Source organism: Onychostoma macrolepis, chromosome 13, assembly GCF_012432095.1.
Source record: "Onychostoma macrolepis isolate SWU-2019 chromosome 13, ASM1243209v1, whole genome shotgun sequence".
NCBI lineage: Eukaryota > Metazoa > Chordata > Actinopteri > Cypriniformes > Cyprinidae > Onychostoma > Onychostoma macrolepis.
Window position 1 is genome coordinate 18,247,105 of NC_081167.1, and position 23,926 is coordinate 18,271,030.

A 23,926-nucleotide genomic window follows, 5' to 3' on the forward strand; every position below is an offset into this window, starting at 1 on the left:
CAGAAATTAATTAATTACATATAGATATTTTAAAAATACAAGTACAATTTAAAAACATGTATGTACACAATAAGTGCATTGTACCAAATGATTAATTTAAATGTAAGTACATAGAAGTTAAGGCCACCTAATATAAAGTGGGACCGAGATTTCTCAAAATATATTCTTTTATATTCCACAGAATGAAGAAAGTCATAAAGGTTTGGAACGACATGAGAGTGAGTAAATAATGATATAATTTGTATTTCAATGTGATCTATCCCTTTATATTTCCTAACTTTACTATTCTCTTTATATTTCTATATTTCTTTTTACTTATTCTCTCAGTTTTTAAAAATGCATTTAATATGTGGAAATACACAAGTAACAATGACAGAAAAAAAATATACAACTGCCTCAGGTCTGAAAAAATGTCAGTTATTCCAGTAATTCCACTCTGGCACCTTGCCCACATCAGACATGGTTGTCAACACTTCAGGAGAGCTATGTGCTTTCCAGGAGTGCCATTCCACCCTCCACATATCTGCCTCTCTCTCTTTTCTTTCTCTCTTTACAGATCCAATCCATCAAAAGAGATAAATTTTTAAGGGCCGAATCACTTTTAGAAATGTTTGGTCATACAAAACTAATCAAAAATGCAATTTCCATTGAATATTTAAAACCAGAAGATAGCTATCGACCAAATTGTTGGCAGAAGCCTTGCAATAGGGACATTTAAATCCAATTTAGAATGAATTAGCATCATCTTGCGCTGGTTTAATAGTGATTACCGCATTGAAAAGTCTCAAATGAAATCCATGCTACACTTAAGAGAGAGATTATGAGATATTTATTCCTTCTGCAAAAATGCATCTTTTCTCCTTTAGCTCTGTTCTTGTGTTTTCAGGTGTTTATGTTTTTGCGCAAATGTGTGCAGCAGGTTGACAGCAGCTCATCTGCAGATTAGTCATCCTGCAGTTGATTAGGCAATGAGCAACAGACAGTTAGACACAAAGTTAACCAGGAGCCCATTTCTGCCTCAGGCCGTGCTGAAGTACTCAGCCATGGAATGAGATGGTTGACTTTTCAATGCTCCATTAATATCGGTCCACTTAAACACCAAGCCCAATGTATACAAAAAAGAAAGAACGAAAACATGTCATGTCCCAAGACAGCACCAGAAGAAAGCATGAGGAAGTATTTCCTTTGAAAGCAGAGCTATCACCAGGTATTTGAATTCTACTGCACAGATCAATTGCTCATCACAATTGTTCACAAATTAACATGAAAACAAAACTTCAGAGAATTGTTGACTGGCGAAATGGACATGCACATATGACATAAGGCTATATTTGTACTAATGAGACATTAGAGCTTATCAATAAAATGCATTGTGTATGGAACAACATTTAGCTGTTTGTCGTTTTTTTCAAAGGTATGTTTAATATGATTTATTAGAATTCCTTATTGAATCTTATTAGTCATGCCGAATATGGGAGAGCAGTTTTGTTTCAACATCTAACTCAAACTTTCATATAATATTCCCTTATTTTTGTGCCACAAATTAGTTTATAATCCACTACTAATCTCTAAACTGTGTAAATTAAGATCAAATACAAAGAGTGTTGTTTTTCTTATCTATTTAACTACTTTTAAGACTAACAGAAAACAACAGTTTTACATTTTCTGCATGAATTCATTGCAGTAGGCTAATGCGTTTTTCTTCAAAATATTTTAAAAACACACTGGAAACATTTGAAATAATAACTAAAAAGCAGATACTTTTGGAAACAAATATAGAAATACATAAAACGTTGTTAGTTCACAATTGTTACTTCCCGGTCGACCTTAAACAATTTATGAATATAAAGGCTATAGATTGTAATTTACACCTGCAACAGTTTTGAGTGGCGCCCTCCTGTGGAACAAAATATTGTTGCATGGGATATTCCACAGCTCATATTCCTCAAATTAGTGCTTAGTAGAGTTTTTCGTAGGCCATTTAATATTCACATGAAGAGAAGGTGTTTGTGGTGACAGCGCACACAAAAATAATTATGACGACAGGTCTAATATCATGCCGTTTCTTGGTTACATTTTAATGAATTGCTGATGAAATAAGTTTCACTTGTAGATATTGACCCTTTCATCTTCAACATTTCATTTGACGGGCGTGGGCTATAAGGCATTTACCCGTTTAAAAACCTGCGATTAAAGGGCGACCTCTCTTGAGTGATGGTGGGCAATCAGAATTTACTCTGATGTCGGTTTTTGAAAAGTAACATAATGGAGGGTGGGGTTGATTTATTTTGACGTTTAATTAGTTCAGATTAGAAATAGATTGATCGACTTGATCTTTTTCTTTGCTTGACTAATTGTTTGTTTCGTGATATTCGCACATCTCACATTCTTATTTAGGCTAATATTCGAAGTATATATATTTAGTTAACATTAAATGCATTTAAATGACATTTCAGATCAGTTTTAATTTAGTATTATGCCTGATTTAGTATAAAATGCAGCCTAACATGAAATAACATATCAGAGGTTTGCCATTTAATGACAGATTCTTACAGACTTTTATGTGAGTTTAAAGTGCATTGTCAGTGCTTGACAAGAAATGGGACACTTCACACCTGTGTTATCCTTCTGATGTTTTAGGGATTTTTCTTTTGAGGAAAAAAAACGCTAATCGTCTGTAATCCTTTTAATATGTCTCACACTTTCCTTTTGCAATACACAAGTCAGCGGCAAACCAGTTCTGCAGTCTGCTGCCTTGCACAATAGCCTCGGTTTCAGTTTTGAAATCAGAAATCACCAATTTTAGCTAGGCTACTTGATGTTTGATTATTGTAGGTTTGCTTGAGAATATATATTTTTATTGTTATGTTTTTTAAATATTTTATTTGTTATTTCCTGTTAAGTAAAGTCCTAAATGAATGATTGTAAATAACTTGACGTTTTTTATATTAACCAAGCATATGAACGCGCGCTCCTCTAAGCTCCTCCGAGTGCTTATGGACTCAGGTGAAGGCATATTTAAAAATGGTTCGGGGGTGGGGGTTTGGGTGAGACCCCCCTGCTTTTGTTCTATTGAAAAGGGGGCTTGTTCCTCCAGGACCAACCCTACCATTTTAACCAGGGGTGTTAGCGCGAGCGGGGTTGACATTGGAGACTGACTGGCAATGGGAGAAGAGGAGGGGATAAGAGAGTCCAGCAGCACTGCTTCTTGAAGAAAGCTCATCAGATGCACTGTCCTGCCTCCTCTGACTGACATTCACGCAGGAGTCAGACTGGATCAAACGTCAAGGGATCTATTTCTCCTGCGCTCCTCACCTTCATGGACTGCACGGGACTTGAGTCTGTATGATTAGGTGCATCAGAAGCGCTTTCGCTAAAACTTGAAAAGTAGCCTAAATCGTTTACATGCTGTGAGTTTTGCGTTAAGTGCACTTATTTGTTATTCTCGTTCTTGTGAAGGAAATCCAGTTAGTGCTTATACTTGTCACCGGTGTCAGTCTGAAAAAAATCCTGAACATTTTTTTCTGCCTCTGAGCAGCAGATCTCGTAATTTGCCAGTTGATCTGTTCATCATATGTTGCGAGTCACAGTTTGGATACCAGCGCAGGACTTTATACATTTCAACGGGAAAACCTGATTTTTGTTTTTTAAATCTTTGCAAATTACACACAATTTTTTTTTTTTTTTTTTTTCTGTGAGGCCCTTCCATTCCAGCAACATGAGGCTCATACCATCACGATTGAGTTATCTGTAAGTGTATTTCCTTTATTATTTGTTTTCACACATTAACTGCTTCGCTTTCCAGAGTGTAATGTGAGATTTTCTCTCTTCTTGCAGATTTCTTCACCTCTTTGCGTTTTGCTACTATGCTCAGGTATGTACAACATCTTTAAATATGCTTTTTACTGCCATTTTATTAAATGCTTCTTATTTTAATTTACCTACACATATTGTTAGAGAAACTGTAAAGCACTATTACTCTAATATATCCGCTCCATACTTAGCCTAAATAATATAGCTACAGAGTGCGCGCGCTCCTAAATTAAGATTTAAATTTTGTATTTTTTATATATGCATAGAAATGCACGTATAGCAGTTAAATTAAAAGGCACTAAAAGTGCGATGGGAGAGGATATTCTTATCAGATGGGTATCACAGTGGGCGCCGTAACCTGGCAGGTAACACTAACGTACTGGCACAGGCGCGTGGGCATGAGCGCGTGAAGTATGCCAGCCTTGAGTCAGTGAGGAAACATGTCGTGGGGACATAATAACATAAAGGGCTCGACTTAAGCGTTTAGGGCAGTTTGGCTTGAAATGTAATTTATTTTAAGCCACAAAAAACACTTTTCTTAATAGCGCATTTCGTTTTCTAAATTCCACAATTAAAAATAAATACGTTACTGATACGTTTTCTCGTTTCGATTGCATTTGGCCTATTTTTAAATGATTATATTGGAGCGCGGTGTAATTTATAGGCCCGTATTAACGAATGATGAAGCAATTTGTGCAGGTATTGATTATATGGTATTTAATTTCTGACAGGTAACCATTCAGTCCCCGCCTAATTTTACACAGCATGTGAGTGAGCAAAGTAAGGTGACGGACCGGGTCAGCCGTAGACTAATCCGGACCTACCAGCTTTACAGTCGAACCAGTGGCAAGCACGTGCAAGTTCTGGCCAACAAGAAAATCAACGCAATGGCCGAGGATGGTGACGCTCATGGTAAGAGCATCTCATTATTTATCTTGCACAAAATCATGTAATCTGTTTACACAAACCATGAAACCTTCTGTGACGCTTTGGCGTTTTGCATGGAAATATATCTAAATGCATTACAGAACATGTTTAATACGGTTCTTCAGTGGGGTTTTTTTTTTTTTTTTTTTTTTAGCTGTATTGAGTTCACTGTATTGTTCTTTAGAGATCAAAAAGCCATTTCATTGTAGGTTCTAATAGATTTCAAGTGTCTAAAGCACAGCTACATAGAAGTTTTCTGAAGAACTAGAATGAAAAGCTTTTTGTGAACTATAGATGATATCAATCTGCAAATGCCATTTTTGGGTCTATCTGGATCTGTATTTATGTTTCTTTATTTTGTGGATCTCTGTGGTACACTGCATTTGAATTGTTGGGCATCTGGTCAGTTGGTGAAGTTAAAAAAGCAGTGGAGTGCAAAAAAATGTTAAATGGATTCTAGATTGTTGAAGGTGAGTCTCTAGAGAGACGCGCGGGTCTGGAAGAGCCATTAGAACTCATCTTACTTCAACCTTCTGAACATTTCCTGAAGAACGTTCCCCTCCTCTCCCGACCAGCTCAGGATGAAAATATGTCTAGCCGAATTCTGACCCTCACATTTGCTTTCTACGGTCATTCGGTCCTGATGACAGATCTCATAGAGCCTAATTCTAACTGTTTTAAGTATTTCAAGGATCAGTTCTATGATTAATGTGTATTAAGTGTTCTATTAGTTTAATATGATCATTTATACAATCACAAGTTAAAATATGGTAAAAGCTCCTCACAAAAAATGTCAAACAGATAAACATTACGAACAGAATAAAAACGATTCATTTACATATTTAATTTGTTACTTTCCCTAAATCAGATCTCTTTTATTTGTAGCTCTCACTTATGTGGTTTCTCCACATGCAAACCCAATAATTACCAGCTCTGTTGTGGTATTTTTGGAAGCCTGGCTCTAGCTCTGCATGGTTTTGGTGACATCCATGTCACCTGAGCATGTTGTAGAGACAGCAGGGCTGTTAGTTCGGGCCAGTGCCTGGCTCCGGCTCTGGGCTTGTGGTTAGGCTCTTCACCAGCAGGTTATCTGACCCCCTCCATTTGAACCGTAACTCTTTACGATCACTCAGAGTACGGGGGCTGAATCAGAGAATGGCTGCAAGTGCTAATTCTTGGCATGGAGAATATATATCATGGAAAGTCAATTTCCCTGCAAACACTGCCTTGATTTTCTTATAATACACCTGAACTGTTATTGTACATTTAATAATGAATAAAAAATAAATAAATAAGCGATTTTTAAAAGTATTATTGTATATTTGTATTTTTAAATGATGCATTTAACTCAAAAATGTAAAAGTTCTTGTTCTTTGTTGTTTATTTTTTGGTACATGGATGACTTACATATTGTTTATGTACTTACATAAAAGGTAAAAAGTTGAAAGTCCTGCCAGGAAGCCTTTGGTTCCTTCCAGAAGAATTGAAGTGCATATGTTTTTATCATTCTGCTAGAATTTAAGCTTACATAAGTCCTAAAGAGTCATCCCTTTAGATTTCACATATTTATGCCAGTGTGCATATGTGCACATGTGTTTACTCATGAAATTTTCCCATTGATTGACTGATTATAATTTAGATTTTCCAAGTCACAACTAATAAAAAAATCTTCTTTCCTTTTTCCAGCCAAACTCATAGTGGAGACAGACACATTTGGGAGTCGAGTTCGAATTAAAGGAGCTGAAACAGGATATTACATCTGTATGAACAGAAGAGGGAAACTGATTGGCAAGGTATGAGAAAAAGTCATTATATAATAATTTTGTCACGGATAATAGTGCTCAGTTTACATATTCGGTTATACACACAGCATATGTTTCAGTCACGTTTCTGTTCGGATTGAAAGGTTTTTGATGAATGAGAATAAGAAGAGAAAGATCAGATAAATTAGAAATTCAGAAATATCACTCATATAGTCATGCAGTAGTTTCAGCATTCAATTGCTTGTGGACGTCCCTGATTTTATGATTATTAAGGAGTTCCTTCAAATAATCAAACAAGAGTTCGATTTTTATCTTATAGTGGGCACCAGACGTTTCCTGGTTGCAGTGGGTAAAATCGAGTGTGAAGAATGGGATCTTTCTTCCTTTTTTAGCTGGCTACTCTTGTTCCAATGTGGATTTGTGCCTTCTCCTTGCTGTGAATGGTAATAAAGTGGGATGGAGGTTCGGCCCCCACCTCCCAGCACCCTGCCAGGTGGACCATCTGCTTGGCACCCCTGATCTTATGCTATCTGACATATTGGCCGCCCAACGACAGCCTGCATGAGAGAGGGTTTTTTTCTGTTGTTGTTTTTTATTGGTTGATATGCAAGCGTTTTGGATTTGAGATTTTTAACAGGCCATTTTGTTAAGAGGCTGGGAAAGGTTTGGACTCCTGGTTTGGCTCCTTACCCCGTTTGCATTTACTGGCCGGATAACGTTTAAAGGTCCTGTTGTTATGAACGTACAATGATGCGATGCCTATATAAAGGGAAAACTAGCTTTACCATATAGTGTTTTTATTGTTCAATGTCCTGCAGAAAGTAAAATATTACCGTAATACCTTCTGGACTCAACGTAATACGGTTTATGCCTATATAATGAACAGTATAAGAAGTATTTTTCTCAGAGGATGAATCCGCCCTGGTGTTTACTGAAAGGGGAAAGTCATTGGCTTCTGCTGTCATTTCTCCCTCTTGATCTGGGATCGTAATGACTTAAGCATATGCTGTGTGCATGTGGGGAAGCCCTATGTAAACTGGAGCAGACCTTTTCCAAAATACTTTTCGATAAGCTTCATATTTCCCATCAATCAGGAGCTAAAGTTTTGTCTTTATCTTGTCCTCACAGAGAAACGGTCAGGGCAAAGACTGCATTTTCACAGAGATTGTCCTGGAGAACAACTACACAGCTCTACAGAATGTGAAGTATGAAGGCTGGTACATGGCCTTCACACGCAAAGGCAGACCTCGCAAGGGCTCCAAAACCAGGCAACACCAGCGGGAAGTCCACTTCATGAAGAGGCTGCCCAAGGGACACCAAATCGCAGAGCACAGACCCTTTGATTTCATCAACTACCCTTTCAACAGACGGACTAAACGCACCCGCTACTCAGGAGAGCGTTGAAGAGTGAAGCCGGAGAAAAGGAGAGGACAGAGAGCGAGAGACTTTCTGAAACAATGAACAGACTCCTCTTGTGGACTCCTACAAACATTTTTTTGTACTGAGCAACAATATACCTAACCTTTAGTTTTTTATGAATTTTCAGGAATAACAAAAAAAGACAAAAAAACATCTCGAGAAAAAAAAAAGAGATCTATTTTTGTACCCCTGACTTTTAGTACTGACCTGTGTAAGAGTATAGAAAAGTGAAGCACGGGACGTGTAAGTGCTGACTTTTTAGTAGTACGTGGACTTCATCCATCTATCCTCTCTTGATCTGCTTTGGTTTCATTTGATTTCGATGGTTTTAGAGTAATTTATAACTCTTCGTATTGCTGCTCAAGGGGACTTGAAGGGCCTGAGAGAATGCACTGACAACACAAGGCTGTATTCGGTTACACAGGCAGCCGGGGCACCTCTCGACCACCCAGCGATAAGATACCCAGCTCATCTCTCAGTAACCTCTCTGGTTCTTGATTCTGGAACTCTCTGGAGATAAACACGGTTAAAGCAAACAGAGCTTTAAATACATATTTAAATGTGGCAGCTACATTTTGATTATCGCAGGTTTCCTACCGTGGTTTAAACTGTAAATTCCAAGGTGTATAAATGCATTGTACGGACTGTAGGAAAAGCTTTTGTTCTTTGTTGCATTTTGTTTGTCTGGTTTTTTTTTATACAAATATAAATATATTTTTATTTGAGGATGTGTAAAATAATTTTAATGATGGAAATATTTATTTAAAAACCTGTAATAAATTTACCTTAGGATACTGATGTCTTTTGTCTAATATGTTCTGTTCTAATATGCACTTTTCCAAAACTGTCGTTCCCAACCTTTCTTTGTTCTGTGGAACATACAAGAAGATATCTTTAAAAAAATGTTTGTGGAAAACATCCATGGACTGATTATTTGGACATTTTTCAAAATATCTTCTTTTTGTTTTCCACAGAAGAAATAAAGCCATACAGTTTTGAAATTACACGATGGTGAATAAGTAATGGAATCATTTCATTTTTGGGTGACTAACCCTTTAAATAACACACAAAATAAGTGGATAAAAGGCATCTATACATAGTTAAAAATAGTCAAAAGGTCTTTTCCAGAAGTGTTCTAGACGTTCCAATGGCCTTGTCCATAGAAAATTAGGCCAGTGCGGTCTTTGTATGAAACAACTTGTCATTATGCAATAGCATCATAATAAATACCACCATTGTTTGCATAACCCTTCTGGTTAGAGACCAGTACAGAGTGAGATGGAGATACTGGGTCTCTCCCCCCAGAATGTTTGGAATGGCACAGCTCAGGTCAACAGCTCAGTAGGACTGTCTCTCCAGGGGGGCTACACTGTTTGGTCTCTCCTCTGGTTGAACCGGACACACTACGGCTCCCTGGCCCCGTCTCCTCACCCTCGCTCAGGTGTTTTTGTTTAATCTCAGACCTTTAACTCCCTGTAGCTTAATCTGATTGGAGGGGTATCTGTTTTGTCCGGGCAGGGGTGCTGTGTGTTTGTGGACAGGGTTCCAAGGAGCCGAAAGCCAAGATCAGAGGGCAGCGTATAGTGAGAAAACGAGAACCGGGGATTTGTGGTGTGAGATCACTATCATGCTCTTGTCTGTGATGAGGAAGATTATTAATGACTCCTCTCAGCCTGAGATATGCATTACTGCAGTTATAATGCTATGTAAATTACGATCAGAGGGAAAAAAATTCCGATCCCTTTTTAATCAAATTAATTGCATCATAAAATTCTAACCGATTCAGCCAAAAATCATCCTCTAATTAGTGTTGGCTTGACACATCTCATGCATCATTGAAAAATGTGTTATACAGGTACATTAGCAAAGGCTGGCATTGTTTTTATGGTGTAATACGCCATGTGTTCTGCCTCATGTTATGCTAGTAGCTGAGCCAGGGTGCAGAGGTCAAACTCCTAGAAAGGCCAGAGCTTCAGAACGTTTCTTTGACTTTCTAGTATGCTGGTTTAGTTCCATTCAGCTGTGATGGACCGACAGTGTAATCCAGTTCAATGGATGGTAATCAATTAAGGGAAAAAGCTTCCTGACATTTCTAAATAAAATACTTAGGATACAAACCGTACAAGTTTTAAATCTAAAACTGACAAACAAAAAAGGGCAGATTTAAGATTATAAGGCAAATGTTAATTTAAATAGATTTCAATTTTTTGAGATTTGAGAGATTTTATTTCATGATATTTAAAAAGGGATTAGGAAAACACCAACAAATCACACAAGCATACAACCATATTAAAATATGTACATGCACATACACTATAAAAATCATTTTTCAAAGTTGTACAAATTTTGTAAAAACAAAGATAATTGTAGCACGTTTTACCAGAAAATACCATTTCATTTTTTTCCTACTTCAAAATGGCACGTTTAGTTCAATAGTAACACATTGCTGTTTCTTTGTAATAGTTGGTGAAATTTACTAGCATTTTCTGAGTCAAAGTTGTCTGAGTGAAACAATTTTAAACTATTTTTGTAATATTTGTAATTTGTCACACCACGGGACAACGTAAGGCAAAACCGTGAATGAAAAATATGATTAAAATGTTTTTTTTGTTTTTTAAACTAATTGGTGACCAGGAACTAGATCTAAAATACACCCAGAAAACCAGGTATTTAAAGTCAAATAAAAAGAGTTCATGCACATGTTTTGATGTCCCCCAAGCTTTTAGTTTGGTGACGGTGTTATCAAATAAATGAACCACCGGAACCACCAATTGACTCCTTGTTTTTTCACATTGATGACGTCTGCTATTGATTAACAGACCTTGATCATTTGCCATGGTTATTCTGCATTATCAGGTTTCAGTTTCCCCTTAAATTTGTCTCCATGACCATAAAGTTGTAAGAAACCCAGGGGATCCAGCAGGTTGTGGGAAAAATCGCACCTTCTGTGCAGCTTGTGATGCCATGCAAATGAAGAGCAATTCCACTGAGAAAGAGGGGACGCAAAACTGCTTTCATCCATTTTATTGAGCTGCAACCGTCATCCTTAACCCCTGATAAACAAACAGGGCTACCTTCTTAATTTGCTTAGGGAGCAATTTAGACTTGTACAAGCCCCCCTGCTGAACTGGCAGAATGGCAGGGGTGAGAGAATGGGATGACCCAGACCTCTAAGCTGCCTTTACTTCACATTCTGCCTAACCCTGGTCATAAAACCCTTCCTGCAAATTGGAGCTCAATGGAGGAAACATGGGTTGAGATAATGCAAGTCCAACTTGAGTGCTCTTTCTAGCACCCATAAGACATCTGTAGTCTTTGCAATGAACAAGCCATTAAAAGTCTATACTAAAAGTCTGAACTTATTGTAGTAAATCTGCTGAATAATTTACACACTGATTCACGGAAAGGAGAGGAGCAGCATGGTTGTATCAAAGCAACAATGCATGAGATGGAAATTTAAGTTCATGTCACAAAAATAGCAACACTATATTGGCTGTATTCCTAGAGCGCACAAGCCAGCAGCCAATCACTAAGTTATAAATTACATGCAAACATTGTTCAAAGAGAAGATGGGACATGACAGTTTGACTGTTTGTATATGGGACATATGGAGGAACTGTTGACTTTTCCAATTGGAGCTGTAATCTTTTGTTTGCCCATGCATTTCTAAGGCTGATTGTCTGAATGATCTGAACAATTACAGGCTAAATGTGTTTGCCAGCCACACAGAGCACCCTGCACCCCTCTAAAAAGATCAAAAGGGAAGATTCCCCCTCCTTCTTCATCTCCTTTCAGTCATGACAATTCAGCTGGAAAGCCAACCATAAATGATTTTTTTTAGAACTGCAGTATCTGGGACACAGTTATTCAGAGTACCTGAATTTCAGAGGTTAATAAATTGAGGTACAACATGTTTCATCTACAGGAACTGTTCGCACAAATATGTAAAATATGTAATTATTAATTAATACATTTTTATGTGTAACATTTTTCTGAAGAATCTTTTATCTGCTGAGCTTCTAAAGGGGAAAAAGCACCATTATAGGAGTCTGTATGACTAATGCACCATATTCCAAGGCATACAATACCTTTGTATGAGAAACAGACACAAATGTAAGTCATTATTAACTGATAATCTTCCCCTCCAGTGAGCTGTTAACTTGAGAATTGCCGTGACTGGATCATTGAGTCAGTGACTTCAACTCAAGAACCGGATCAGTCCAAGTTGTGAATGAATCACTAGGAATGTTTTTAACAGGATCAGTGATTCACTGAAAAGATCCAACTCAAAAGACTGATTCAAATTGAATTAAACATCTCTTATGAATGTACCAAACAGAGCTTTTCCATGAATATGACTTCAGTTTTGTTGTTTTTTTCTCATTATAGCACTTGATACTTACAAATCATTTGGAACGACATTAGAATGAAAAAATAATGCCAGAATTTTAATTTTGGGAAAACCTGTTGAAAAGGTTTTGAAAGAAATGAATACTTTTATTCTGCAAGGACGTTTCTTGAGCTCCACATCAGACTGAAGTAATGGCTGCTTGTTCAGATTTGCCCTCCCAGGAATGAATTATATTTTAAAATATAACACAGAAAACTAGTTATTTTAAATGGTAATAATATTGAACGATATTACTGTTTTTAACTGTATTTTTAGATCCTTTTTTTAAAACAAGTCTCAAACTTTTGAACATTAGTTTAGTACCTAAAGCAATAAATTCACAATGTTCATTGACAAAATATCATATTGATATTCCTTTGATTTCGATTTCCTTCTTGATGTTTTACACAGCTTATGCACTCATTTTAGTGTTGGTAAAACATGCAAAACATTAGCAGTGAAGTCTGTAAACCATGATTTCTATAGCAACAGAGAGAAAGAGGATGAGGCTGTTAAAGCTGTTAAAGGTAATATCTGTGACAGTGCATTGAACTGAACTCGTCTCCGTAAAGGAGATAGGGAAAAGTAAAAGGATACAGAGGCCTGCGTAACTTGGTCACCGCACTGAATGGGCTGAGGTCAGGCCACCACTTTGGTTCAAACAAAGGCAGCCACCAAGTAGTCGCATTACTGACAATCACATACCATAACCTAGGATCAAATGGCCCCATTGTGGCACTAATATAAAAAACATGTTGTAGAATGACAAGCGGTGAATGCTTACATGAGATGGGGTCCTCTGTCAATTACAAGACACTCACCATACAAAAAGAAGAGGAAGAAGAAGAAAAACATCAAGGCAATTGAATGTGCCATAGAGTGAGGGGTGGACAAGCTGAGTGATTGGAGGACAGGCCGACAGAAGAAAAGAACAAAATTGCATTCCACAAGCAACTGAGCATGTCTTCAGTGAAATAACGTCTATAGAGGCACAAGAGATGAGAGGAGAAGACGAATAATAACAAACCTCAATTCTGTGTCTGGACTGTGAAATGCCTCTTTTATTGCATGTCTTTGTGTTGTTTTGATAAATAGTTTCACAAATCTATGAGATAAAGCAATTACTTTCAAATAAGTCCCTAATCAATGTATGCATTAAAACATGCTTTAAACATGTTAAATTGCCAATGATTGTTTATTTGTTTTTTGTTGCTTCTTCAATGTATAAGCTCATAATAGTGTAAAATGGCTTTGATTACTAAATAAATGAAAATCTAAATAATACAAATGAGTTTCTAATGTTTTTTTTTTTTCTGTGCAACTTATTAAAGAGAGGTTTGAGTAAAATTTTTAATGACTAATCTTATATTTTGTCACTTTAAGATTAGTTTTTTAATTCTTTTTTTTTTCTCTCCAATTTTTGGATCTTTTTTTTATTGTAAAAAATCTCATGAGCTAGAAAACACATTGTTTATACTGAAACCAGGCTGCGTCTTTTTTCAGATATTGTATTCATTATTTTTTAAATAAAAAAAGACAGCATTAGAAATGAAACTCACATTTCTAAGGAATCATAATCCTTATCATGCTCATCAGTGACAAAACCACTATAAGAAATATGTTATGCTCTTTGTGAACTTCTATATTATGGTAAAAAGTGAAAAGTGCATCCTTAACTTTTTTTTCTACACTAGAAATGGGGTCACTGAAAAAGTCCTCAATGCTTGTAATTAAAAATATCTAGGCCTAGATAAATTCTTTACAATCTAATGCCATATGCATCCCCAAATATTATGCATCTTGCATTTGTTTTTGGAAAAAAGAAGTTTTTTTTTTCCTTTTCAGAATGTTTTTTTTTTTCATATGTTAATATAGTATTTATAAAGTACATTTCACTTAATTTCATAATTAATAGAGAGAGAGAAAGAGAGAAAATGATCATAATCAACAGAAACAGAAGTAAAAAAAACAAACAAAAAAAAAACAGTAGGAGCTCCAGCGACTGTTCATACATACAGCTTGAATGAAAGGTACCACAGAAAACCCGATGGATTTAAGTCACTGGCTCTAGTGGATCACGTGACTCTACTGGTTGTGATGGCTTCCTTCGCTTACTGTGACTACACGCTTTGAGAAAAACATGGGCTTCTGCGTATTCCTGCGTCAAACCGACGAGTGTCCTCTCAGTAATACCCTTCATATTAGTGGAGGCAGACACAGCGTGATAAAGAAAAGAGGAAAGGCGCTGATCTGGAGAAGAAGCCGCGATGTTTCTGTTTCAGTTACCCGAGGATGTGCTCTTCCTCGTCCTGTCCTACCTGGATCCCAGATCGCTCTGCCGCCTCTCTCAAGCGTGCAAGAGAAGCTACATGTTCATCTCCAGAGACGCTGTTTGGAGGAAAATAGCTAAAGACATTATTAACTCTGGCTTGACGCGACAAGGAATAGATTTGTAAGGATTTTGAGATACACTAGCTGTGTTGCTAGCTAATAGTTCTCGGCCTACGCATAAAATAACAGAACTACGTAGACTGCGTAGAGCACCCGGCATTCATAGCATTCGTGACGTAACAAAAACAGCGTATGTTGAGATTCAGGTCCGTTCTTACGCTGATAGTCACGAGGGGTTTGTTTACAGGTGCAATCTCTACGTAAGAGCGGCCAGAAGACGACAAATTGGAAAAGTAATATCTATAAGCAGATGAATAGGATGTTAGATTGTAGTCAGCCTGTTTTTTCATCCTATAATTGTTTAGATTAGACCAAATTAATCTAGCACTTCAGTCAATTTCCACGAAAACGAACGTTATCGTATAATTCGATTAATTTCTTGTCACAAAAATGTAAAAGATAAAATTTTTAAAATGTTCCTCTTATTACCAAAAATGTGGGAAAACCCTTACATTTGTGACCCCAAAAAATACATTATTTTGAAGATCTGCAGAAAGACAAACAACAACAGTAATAATAATACATTGCACTTTCTTAATTTTTACACGTATTTTAATGTTGGGCTTATTTGTCAAGCTCTAAGCTCAACCATTCCACAAAAAAACAGTGTTTTTTTATTATTTATGGAAAATATGGGTCATTTTATGATGAATGAATGTTTTTGCTTTAAAATTGTTAAATCACACAAATCAGGGTTTTAAACTGGATTTAGACATTACCTCCAAACTTTGATGACAGGGCTGGGAAGTTTTCAAGCCCCAGAGAAAATAAATAGAAAATGAAAAAAAACAAATTCTGCAGGTTAAGCACCTTCTTTAACTGATCATTTGTTGAGAAGTTAAAAAAAGATAAAAGTTTCAAATGCTGTGCTGTGTCCTTTTTGTGGAAAGTGCCAAGTCAAAAACATTTGCATTATAAGCTCACTTACACCAGCTAAAATTATTACTACATTTTTGTACTATATTGTTAACCCAAATGACACACAAACAAATAGGTTGACAGCTCTGTTTATTTTTAAATCTGTGATATAATAATTTATATATGTAGTGTGCATTTCTGCTAAACAGTCTACACTGTCTGCTGGAAGGAAATTCTGAAAACCTAGAAAGAAGCAGCGTATAATTTTAGAGTCCTTTCAGTCTTCTTCTATAGGGGAGCATGAATACCGCAGTTTCTTTATTTTGCCAATTACCTAAATTAAGCTCAAATAATCTCAAACATTCTTCAATTTTTTCAGGTGTCCTTCTATTCCTCTTAAGGACAGAGTGAGGGTGTCCCACAACTGGATCCATGGAGTCTGTCGTAAAGAAGTCCTTTTAAAATGGAAAATTAAGTAAGTTATTTTATATTCTATATATAGGCCTCAGTCCTTTAAACTCCAGTCAAATTTATTTTGTACTTACTTAGTAAAAAATAACTTAATCTGTCTATAAAATAACTAGCCATATACAGATGCAAAAATACAATTGCTCAAACTAGTGAAATGAAATGGTTATAATGTGACCCAACCCATACTTTGAAAGGGAGAAGGGAAAAAGGAATTTAATAGTAAGTTGGAAGTCATACTTTCATAGTCCAACCCCAAAATACATATTTTTCAGACATTTATCCTCTGACTTAGGGTGTGTAGTTGACCTTGCCAATATGGACAAGACATTATTGTGTTTTTTTATTAGCCTCCTCGTCACCTTAAGCCCCAAGATACAGATTGAGCTACAGAAAAAACATGTGTAGGAGTAATTTCCATTCCTTGATTGTTCGCCCACAGCTTGTTGCCGTGGATACAGCTGGACTGTGATGTGCTGTATCTCTCTCAGGCAGCAAACATCAGTGCGTACCATCTGAGAGCTGAGGGAGGAAAGTTAAAGAACAATCGAGTGGCCCTGTTCTCGGGACACCAAGAAGATGTGTGCAGATTCACTCTGACAGACACACACCTTATCAGTGCAGGAGGGTAAATCCATGTTCTTTTTAGTCATTTATTTTATTTTATTTATTGTTTTATTATAATTATCAAGTCAGGAAACATATGAACAGATTTGATAAGGAATTGCTTCTTCAAATCTTATTATATAGTCACTGAATAAAATAAAATACTATTTTACACTTTTTTTTTTAAAATGAGAAACTGATGTAATTTCCATTAGCACACAGAGACTATCAGTGACCTGTATTCTTCGCTTGAATGGTAAAACAGGAATGTGCTTGTTTTCCCTCTTTTTTTGTTATTGTGCCACTAGGTATTTCCTAAATTTAAACATAGTAAAATATTAACTACTGTAGTTCAGCCATGCAGTGAGTCCACACTTTATGGTTTGATTGTTTGGGATAGTTTGCTGTTTAACAACACATGATAATAATAATAATAATAATGATTATTATTATCAATACTACTACTGCTACTGCTACTACTACACATTTTGTTTACAGTCATAAAATACAGTACAGAACAATATAAAATACATCATAGCATAGATTGAAAAACATCAATTCTGCATATTCTGCAATTCTGTTAAGGCTTGAGTTATAATTGATGAGGAATAGCCAATGAGTTAATCCTAAAATGCAGTCCTGAACTGTTTTTTTTAATTATATCTCATTGATGTTTATTTGCTATAATGCTCTTCTTGAATTTCTTATTTTCATTTTTTAAATCTCTTCTTCTTCTCATTTTTTTTCAGTGATGGTAAAATAATTGTTCATGACAGAGGAAGTGATTACTCTGTGGAGTATTATGGTCACAATCAGGAGGTGAACTGCATTGACTGTAAAGGGGGTGTGATAGTCAGTGGCTCCAGAGACAAGACTGCAAAGGTGAGATTGTACACTCTATCTTTTGCTTTTGTTTTAATTTAAGTAAATATGGTAGCTACAGTATGTCCATGACTAGGTTTCTTGCATTGGTTTCTTTTCACTCACTGTGTGGCTTTCAGTAGAATTTGAAGGTGACATGTACAGTATATAGAATAATTTTGTTACAGGAGACAGTTTGCAACAGTGGGAAGTAAATCTTTAAATCTGTCAATTTGGACTCAGTCCAGTTCAGTCCCAATTACTCAATTATTTATTTAAATTAGAGTTATATTCAAGGATGCTTTGAAGCTGCTATGTAGAGTGACCCTGTGCTACTGTTTAGCAGGTCTATTTGGTATGATGTCATAGTATAGAATCATCCCATCATCTTAGCACTTATAAATATTTAAGAAACACCTTGGAAAGACATCAGAAATTCATACTTCAGAGATTAAACATTAAACATGTTTTACTCTTTTTGAAAGAAGTGTCTTATACTCACCAAAGCTGCATTTATGTGATCAGAAAAAAAGGTAATATTGTGAAAGGTTGTTACAATTTATAATAACTGATTTCCGTTATAATATATTTTGAAATGTAATTTGTTGCTGTGATGGCAAAACTGAATTTTTTGATGAGTAAATGTTCAGAAGCACAGCATTTATTTGAAATATACTTTTTGTAACATTATAAAAGTTATTTTTGATCAATTTAATAAACCTTTGCTGAATAAAATTATTATTTATTTAAAGGTGCCATAGAATGGAAAACTGTATTTACCTTGGCATAGTTGAATAAGAGTTCTGTACATGGAAATGACATACCGTGAGCCTCAAACACCATTGTTTCCTCCTTCTTATGTAAACCTCGTGAATGCAAAAGACCACTGAAAAATAGGCAAATCAGAACATAACACCGACTGTGACGTTACAGTCGGAATCACTAATAGTTACGCCCCCAACATTTGCATATACCCGCCCATGTTCTATGCCAGCCGCCAGCTGAACCATCAGAAATTCTGCAGGTATTGTGAAGAAACAAGCGATGACAACAACGAAAATGGCAGATCATGGAAATAAATGTTATGTTCCAGGCTGTACAGGGGATGTGAAGTGCAGGGAAGGATTGGTGTCTGTATTCAGAAAGGCACGGAAAGCAAATAACGCGTTCTGATAAAATAACACGAGCCACTAAAGGGACTTGGTTAGCTCCTTGCTAGCGTTAGCCTGTTACGTTACAGTACATAAGATTTCACTTACCACATAAACAGAGTAAGGAGAGATGACTGAGGATGATGGCGAATGGTTTACATATCCTGAGCACCACTGACAAGCATCTGATCTTCCAAAATGTCTGGTAAGTACTGCCGCCCCATAGTATAAACAGAGTACGTGCGATCGCAAATCTTGAAAGTGAAACTAAACAGCGATCGTGTATTCGAAAGCAGTTTCAAGTTTCAATGCCCCGCATATTAATAGCGGCTCCCTGATGCCCGCATTTTTTTAAAAGTATAATTACCCAACGATATAACTGCGAGAGAAAGTATTGAAATGTATATTTTCCCCGTTTCCTTCCTGTGAGCTACTGAAATGAGAAATGTGAAATGAGACTGTGAAACAGCCAATCAGAGCAGAGCTCAACATTATTATTCATGACCCTTCCAAATAAAATGATAACAGACCATTTCATTCTAGGGAGAAATTCTAGGGTTGTAAATGGACATGTAAAACCGTTTCTGGAGAATTTTTGCCCTTACCTAAGCCACATATATGGAGGCCGAGAGAGCTCAACGCGCTGCAACTTCAGAAAACACATGCACCAGTAAATCAAGAAAACGTCTTCATCAGTTTGACTGCAGGTGGTGCAAATGCTCAAAAAGCAAACAAATAAAGAAACGCGCTGCAAATGCTCACAACATAACCAAATAAAGAATTTTATTTGCAGCACGTTTCTTTATTTGTTTGCTTTGTGAGCATTTGCACCACCTGCTGTCAAACTGATGAAGATGTTTTCTTGATTTGCTGGTGCTTTTTCTATTTGCAGCGTGTTGAGCTCTCTCGGCCACCGTACACATACCTTCTATGTAGATATCAGAGAACAATTTAAAATATTGTTTCAATGCATTCTATGGCACCTTTTTAAAAAAAAAATCATACTAACCCCAAACCTTTGAACAGGAGTGCTGGTTAATGTCTAACGGACTCATGATTTTTGTACTGTTTGTAATTTTATTTTAGATTTGGGCTCTGAGTCCTGATCGATTTGGAAAATGCTTACATACAATCCCCACATACGACAGAGTGTGGTCGGTGGCCATCAGTCCATCTCTATGGTAAGTCTCTACTCCTGATTGAGTTACATTTACATTTACATTTAGTCATTTAGCAGACGCTTTTATCCAAAGCGACTTACAATTGGGGAATACATCGAGCGATTAATCTTGAAGAGGCAATCAGACATACGAAGTGCTTGCAACACCAAGTCTCAGACATTGTTCAAATAAATACAAACTACCAAAGGAAGGAATAAGTAAAGATAATTTTTTTTTTTTTTTTAAGTTTAGGATGAAGTCAAGTGCTGTCGAAAGAGATGAGTTTTCAGTTGTTGCTTGAAGATTGACAGGGATCCAGCATTCCGGATAGAGGTGGGAAGATCGTTCCACCAGCCAGGAATGGTGAATGAGAATGATCTAGAGAGTGATTTTGCGCCTCTCTGTGATGGTATCACGAGGCGTCGCTCACTAGCAGATCTCAGATTTCTGGAGGGGATGTAGTTTGTTAATAGAGAGTGCAAGTAAACGGGTGCTGAGCCAGTGGTTGTTCTATATGCAAGCATCAGTGTCTTGAACTTGATGCGAGCCGTGATTGGTAGCCAGTGCAGGGAGATAAAGAGAGGTGTAACATGGGCTCTTTTGGGCTCGTTGAAGACCAGTCGTGCCGCTGCATTCTGAATCATTTGTAGAGGTTTGACTGTATTAGACGGAAGTCCAGCCAGAAGAGCATTGCAATAGTCCAGCCTAGAAATGACAAGGGCCTGGACAAGAAGTTGTGCAGCATGCTCTGTCAGAAAGGGCCTGATCTTTCTGATGTTATATAGTGCAAACCTGCAAGATCGAGCAGTTTTGTAATGTGGTCTTTGAAGGTCAGCTGATCATCAAAGATTACACCAAGATTTCTGACCGAAGTTGATGGGGTTATTGTTGATGAACCTAACTGGATCGTGAAGTCATGCTGTAGAGTCGGAGTGGCAGGGAGGACAAGAAGCTCAGTCTTTGCCAGGTTGAGCTGCAGGTGATGTTCTTTCATCCATGCCGAGATGTCCGCCAGGCAACCTGAGATCCTTGCAGTTACCGTTGGATCATCTGGTTGAAAAGAGAGGTAGAGCTGTGTGTCATCAGCGTAGCAATGGTATGAGAATCCATGTGCCTGTATGATGGGACCCAGTGATGTAGTGTATGTGGAGAAGAGGAGGGTCCAAGAACTGATCCCTGAGGAACCCCAGTGACCAGTGTATGTGCTTTGGATACCTCACCTCCCAGGCCACCCTGAAAGACCTACCAGTGAGATAGGATTCAAACCAGCGAAGTGGAATGCCAGAGATGCCCAGTGATGAGAGGGTGGACAGGAGTATCTGATGATTGACAGTGTCAAAAGCGGCAGATAGGTCCAGCAGAATGAGGACTGATGATTTGGAATGGGCTTTTGCAATTCGCAGGGCTTCAGTGACCGAGAGAAGCGCAGTCTCAGTTGAATGGCCCCTCCTGAAACCTGACTGTTTAGCATCCAGTTTGTCGTTCTGTGAAAGAAACAGTGAGACTTGGTTGAAGACAACTCGTTCAAGTGTTTTCGCTATGAACGGAAGGAGAGAGACAGGTCTGTAGTTTTCTATAAGAGAAGTGTTTAATGTAGGTTTTTTGAGCAGTGGGGTTACCCGAGCCTGCTTGAACGCAATGGGGAAGTTACCTGTGAGTAGGGATGTGTTGATGATGTGTGTGAGTGCAGGTAAGAGTGTGGGTGAGATTGCTTGGAGAAGGTGTGAGGGGATTGGGTCAAGAGGACATGTTGTAGGATGGTTGGAGGAGAAGCTTGGATACTTCAGCTTCAGTGAGTGGACAGAAAGAAAAGATGGGAGTTTTAGCAGTGGATGTGGTAGGGTGAGGGTCCTGTGTGCGTGGAGGTGAAAACTGACCACTGATTGATCTAGTTTTGTCTGTAAAGAAAGTGGCAAAGTCATCAGCTGTAATAGAGGTGGAGGGAGGAGGTGGAGGGGACAGAGGAGGGAATTAAATGTTCTGAAGAGATTACGCATGTCTGGGCGCTGTCGATCTTGTTGCGGAAATGTGAGGATTTGGCAGTGTGGACTTTAGCAGAGAAGGATGTGAGCATAGACTGGTACCTACTGAGGTCCGACAGATCGTTTGATTTGCGCCATTTTCTCTCTGCCGCTCTGAGTGTAGTCCGATGTTCACGAAGAACCTCGGATAACCAGGGGTTGGAAGGAGCAGCCCGTGCGGGCCTAGAGGAGAGAGGACAAATGTCGTCTAGACAAGAGGTTAAGGTAGAGCATAAAGTCTCAGTAGCTGCGTTTACATCCAGAGATGAGAAATGGGTGGGTGAAGGAAGAGGAGGATACTACAGAGGAAAGATGGGAAGGAGAAAGGGAGCGCAGGTTTCGTCTAAAAGTAACTGGTAGGGGTTGGTGGCACAGGAGAAGCAAAGTGTAATGTAAATGTAATGAAGAAATGGTCCGAAGTATGTAGCGGTTGTACCAGAATGTTATCTGCAGTACAATTGCGTGTGTAAATTAAGTCAAGTTGGTTGCCTGATTTGTGCGTGCTAGTAGTGGTAAGGCGTTTGAGATCAAGCGAAGCTAGGAGTGCATGGAAGTCTGTAGCATAAGGCTTGTCTAGGTGAATGTTGAAATCACCAAAGACTAGGAGTGGAGTGCCATCCTCCACGAAGAGGACAGCAGCCCGTCCAGCTCCTCTAGGAAGGTGGCTAGAATTTGGCTAGGGGACGGTAAATGACCACGATCTGGAGTTTTATCGGAGCTGATACAGTAATGGCATGAGATTCAAATGAGTTGTAATTGCATAGGGAAGAGCGGGTTGAGTATTTCCAATTGTTAGAAATGAGCAGACCAGTGCCTCCACCCCGCCAACTTGCGGGGGTGTGAGAGAAAGAGAGATTAGTAGAGAGCAGCTGGGGTTGCTGAGTCTTCTGGACGAATCCAGGTCTCAGTCAAGCCCAAGATGCTGAGCGTGGATTTTAAAGAAAAGCAGAAATGAAGTCAGCTTTGTTGACAGCTGACTGACAATTCCAGAGACCCACAGAGAAGGAAAGAGGTGTAGTGAAGGAGGTAGAGATAAGGCGAGGTTAGCAGGATTACGTTGCCGTCTGCGTGGGACGTTAGAGCGTGGTTGAGAGAGAACCGGAATAGTTTGGAAACACATGATAGAGGTGGCAGGAAAGAGGATGGAAACGGAGAGTGTGTAAGGGAAGGGGAAAAAGAAAAGATACTTAAGTGTGTTGCTCGGAGTCGTTGCTCGGTTAAAGTCGCGCAGGAAAAGTCGATGGTCTTTACCCTCGTCTGTCTTCACACGAGGAGGCTGAACGCTTCGCTGATGCTTCCGCGTCAGCGCTCGGACCTCTGATAAATACAGCCTAACACACTACCGTGAAAACAGCTGTGGCCGGCTTCTGATTGGCCCAGCCAATAGCCTTGTGCAAATAACTCAAGGCGAAACTAACACTTCGCTAGCAAGGAGCACTGAAAATGATCCAGGTTCCTTCTTAGCCGAGGTGCAAATTATTATAATTAACAGAAAGTGCAATCAAACAACGAAACCTCAACGAAAATGCAGAATAGAAATAGAAGGAAACGAAAGTATTCCTTCCCAACAGCAGGTAAATAATTTAAACAACAGATCTATGACTAAGTATCGCAACACTTACGAGCTGCTGTCCGCCTCTTCTGGTGAATATTCGCTTCTCCCGACTTGTAATAGCGAACAGGCAGTTTAAATACTTTTACAGTCGCTGTGGTCGGCTTCTGATTGGCCCAGCCAATAGCCTTGTGCAAATAACTCAAGACGAAACTAACACTTCGCTAGCAAGGAGCACTGAAAATGATCCAGGTTCCTTCTTAGCCGAGGTGCAAATTATTATAATTAACAGAAAGTGCAATCAAACAACGAAACCTCAACGAAAATGCAGAATAGAAATAGAAGGAAACGAAAGTATTCCTTCCCAACAGCAGGTAAATAATTTAAACAACAGATCTATGACTAAGTATCGCAACACTTACGAGCTGCTGTCCGTCTCTTCTGGTGAATATTCGCTTCTCCCGACTTGTAATAGCGAACAGGCAG

The 23,926-nt window shown here is 38.1% G+C and overlaps 2 protein-coding genes across 5 annotated transcripts in view; both read left to right on the forward strand.

Moving 5' to 3' along the window:
- The first annotated feature begins 3,037 nt into the window (after positions 1 to 3,037).
- Positions 3,038 to 8,974, forward strand: fgf8a (fibroblast growth factor 8a). Of its 2 annotated transcripts, none has more exons than XM_058795986.1 (5): positions 3,038 to 3,750; positions 3,838 to 3,874; positions 4,578 to 4,725; positions 6,427 to 6,533; positions 7,632 to 8,974. In XM_058795986.1, exons 1-5 carry the CDS (start codon positions 3,719 to 3,721, stop codon positions 7,905 to 7,907), a joined length of 600 nt encoding a protein of 199 aa, XP_058651969.1. In that variant the 5' UTR covers positions 3,038 to 3,718; the 3' UTR covers positions 7,908 to 8,974. The 2 variants fall into 2 exon arrangements, with proteins under 2 accessions (XP_058651969.1, XP_058651968.1); XM_058795985.1 differs by having other exon boundaries at positions 3,041 to 3,750; positions 4,545 to 4,725; positions 7,632 to 8,973.
- A 5,389-nt stretch (positions 8,975 to 14,363) lies between these two features.
- fbxw4 (F-box and WD repeat domain containing 4) overlaps positions 14,364 to 23,926 on the forward strand; it is a 34,480-nt gene continuing 24,917 nt past the window's right edge. For 2 of the 3 annotated variants that reach the window (XR_009273952.1, XM_058796132.1), the window contains exons 1-5: positions 14,366 to 14,764; positions 16,001 to 16,096; positions 16,532 to 16,717; positions 17,445 to 17,577; positions 19,794 to 19,888. Coding sequence is in view for 2 of the 3 variants with exons in the window: in XM_058796132.1 (XP_058652115.1) it covers positions 14,580 to 14,764; positions 16,001 to 16,096; positions 16,532 to 16,717; positions 17,445 to 17,577; positions 19,794 to 19,888 (695 nt within the window). In the remaining variant the exon portion in view is untranslated. Of the gene's footprint in view, positions 14,765 to 16,000; positions 16,097 to 16,531; positions 16,718 to 17,444; positions 17,578 to 19,793; positions 19,889 to 23,926 lie in introns of all 3 variants that reach the window. The other variant, XM_058796133.1, reaches the window with a different exon arrangement.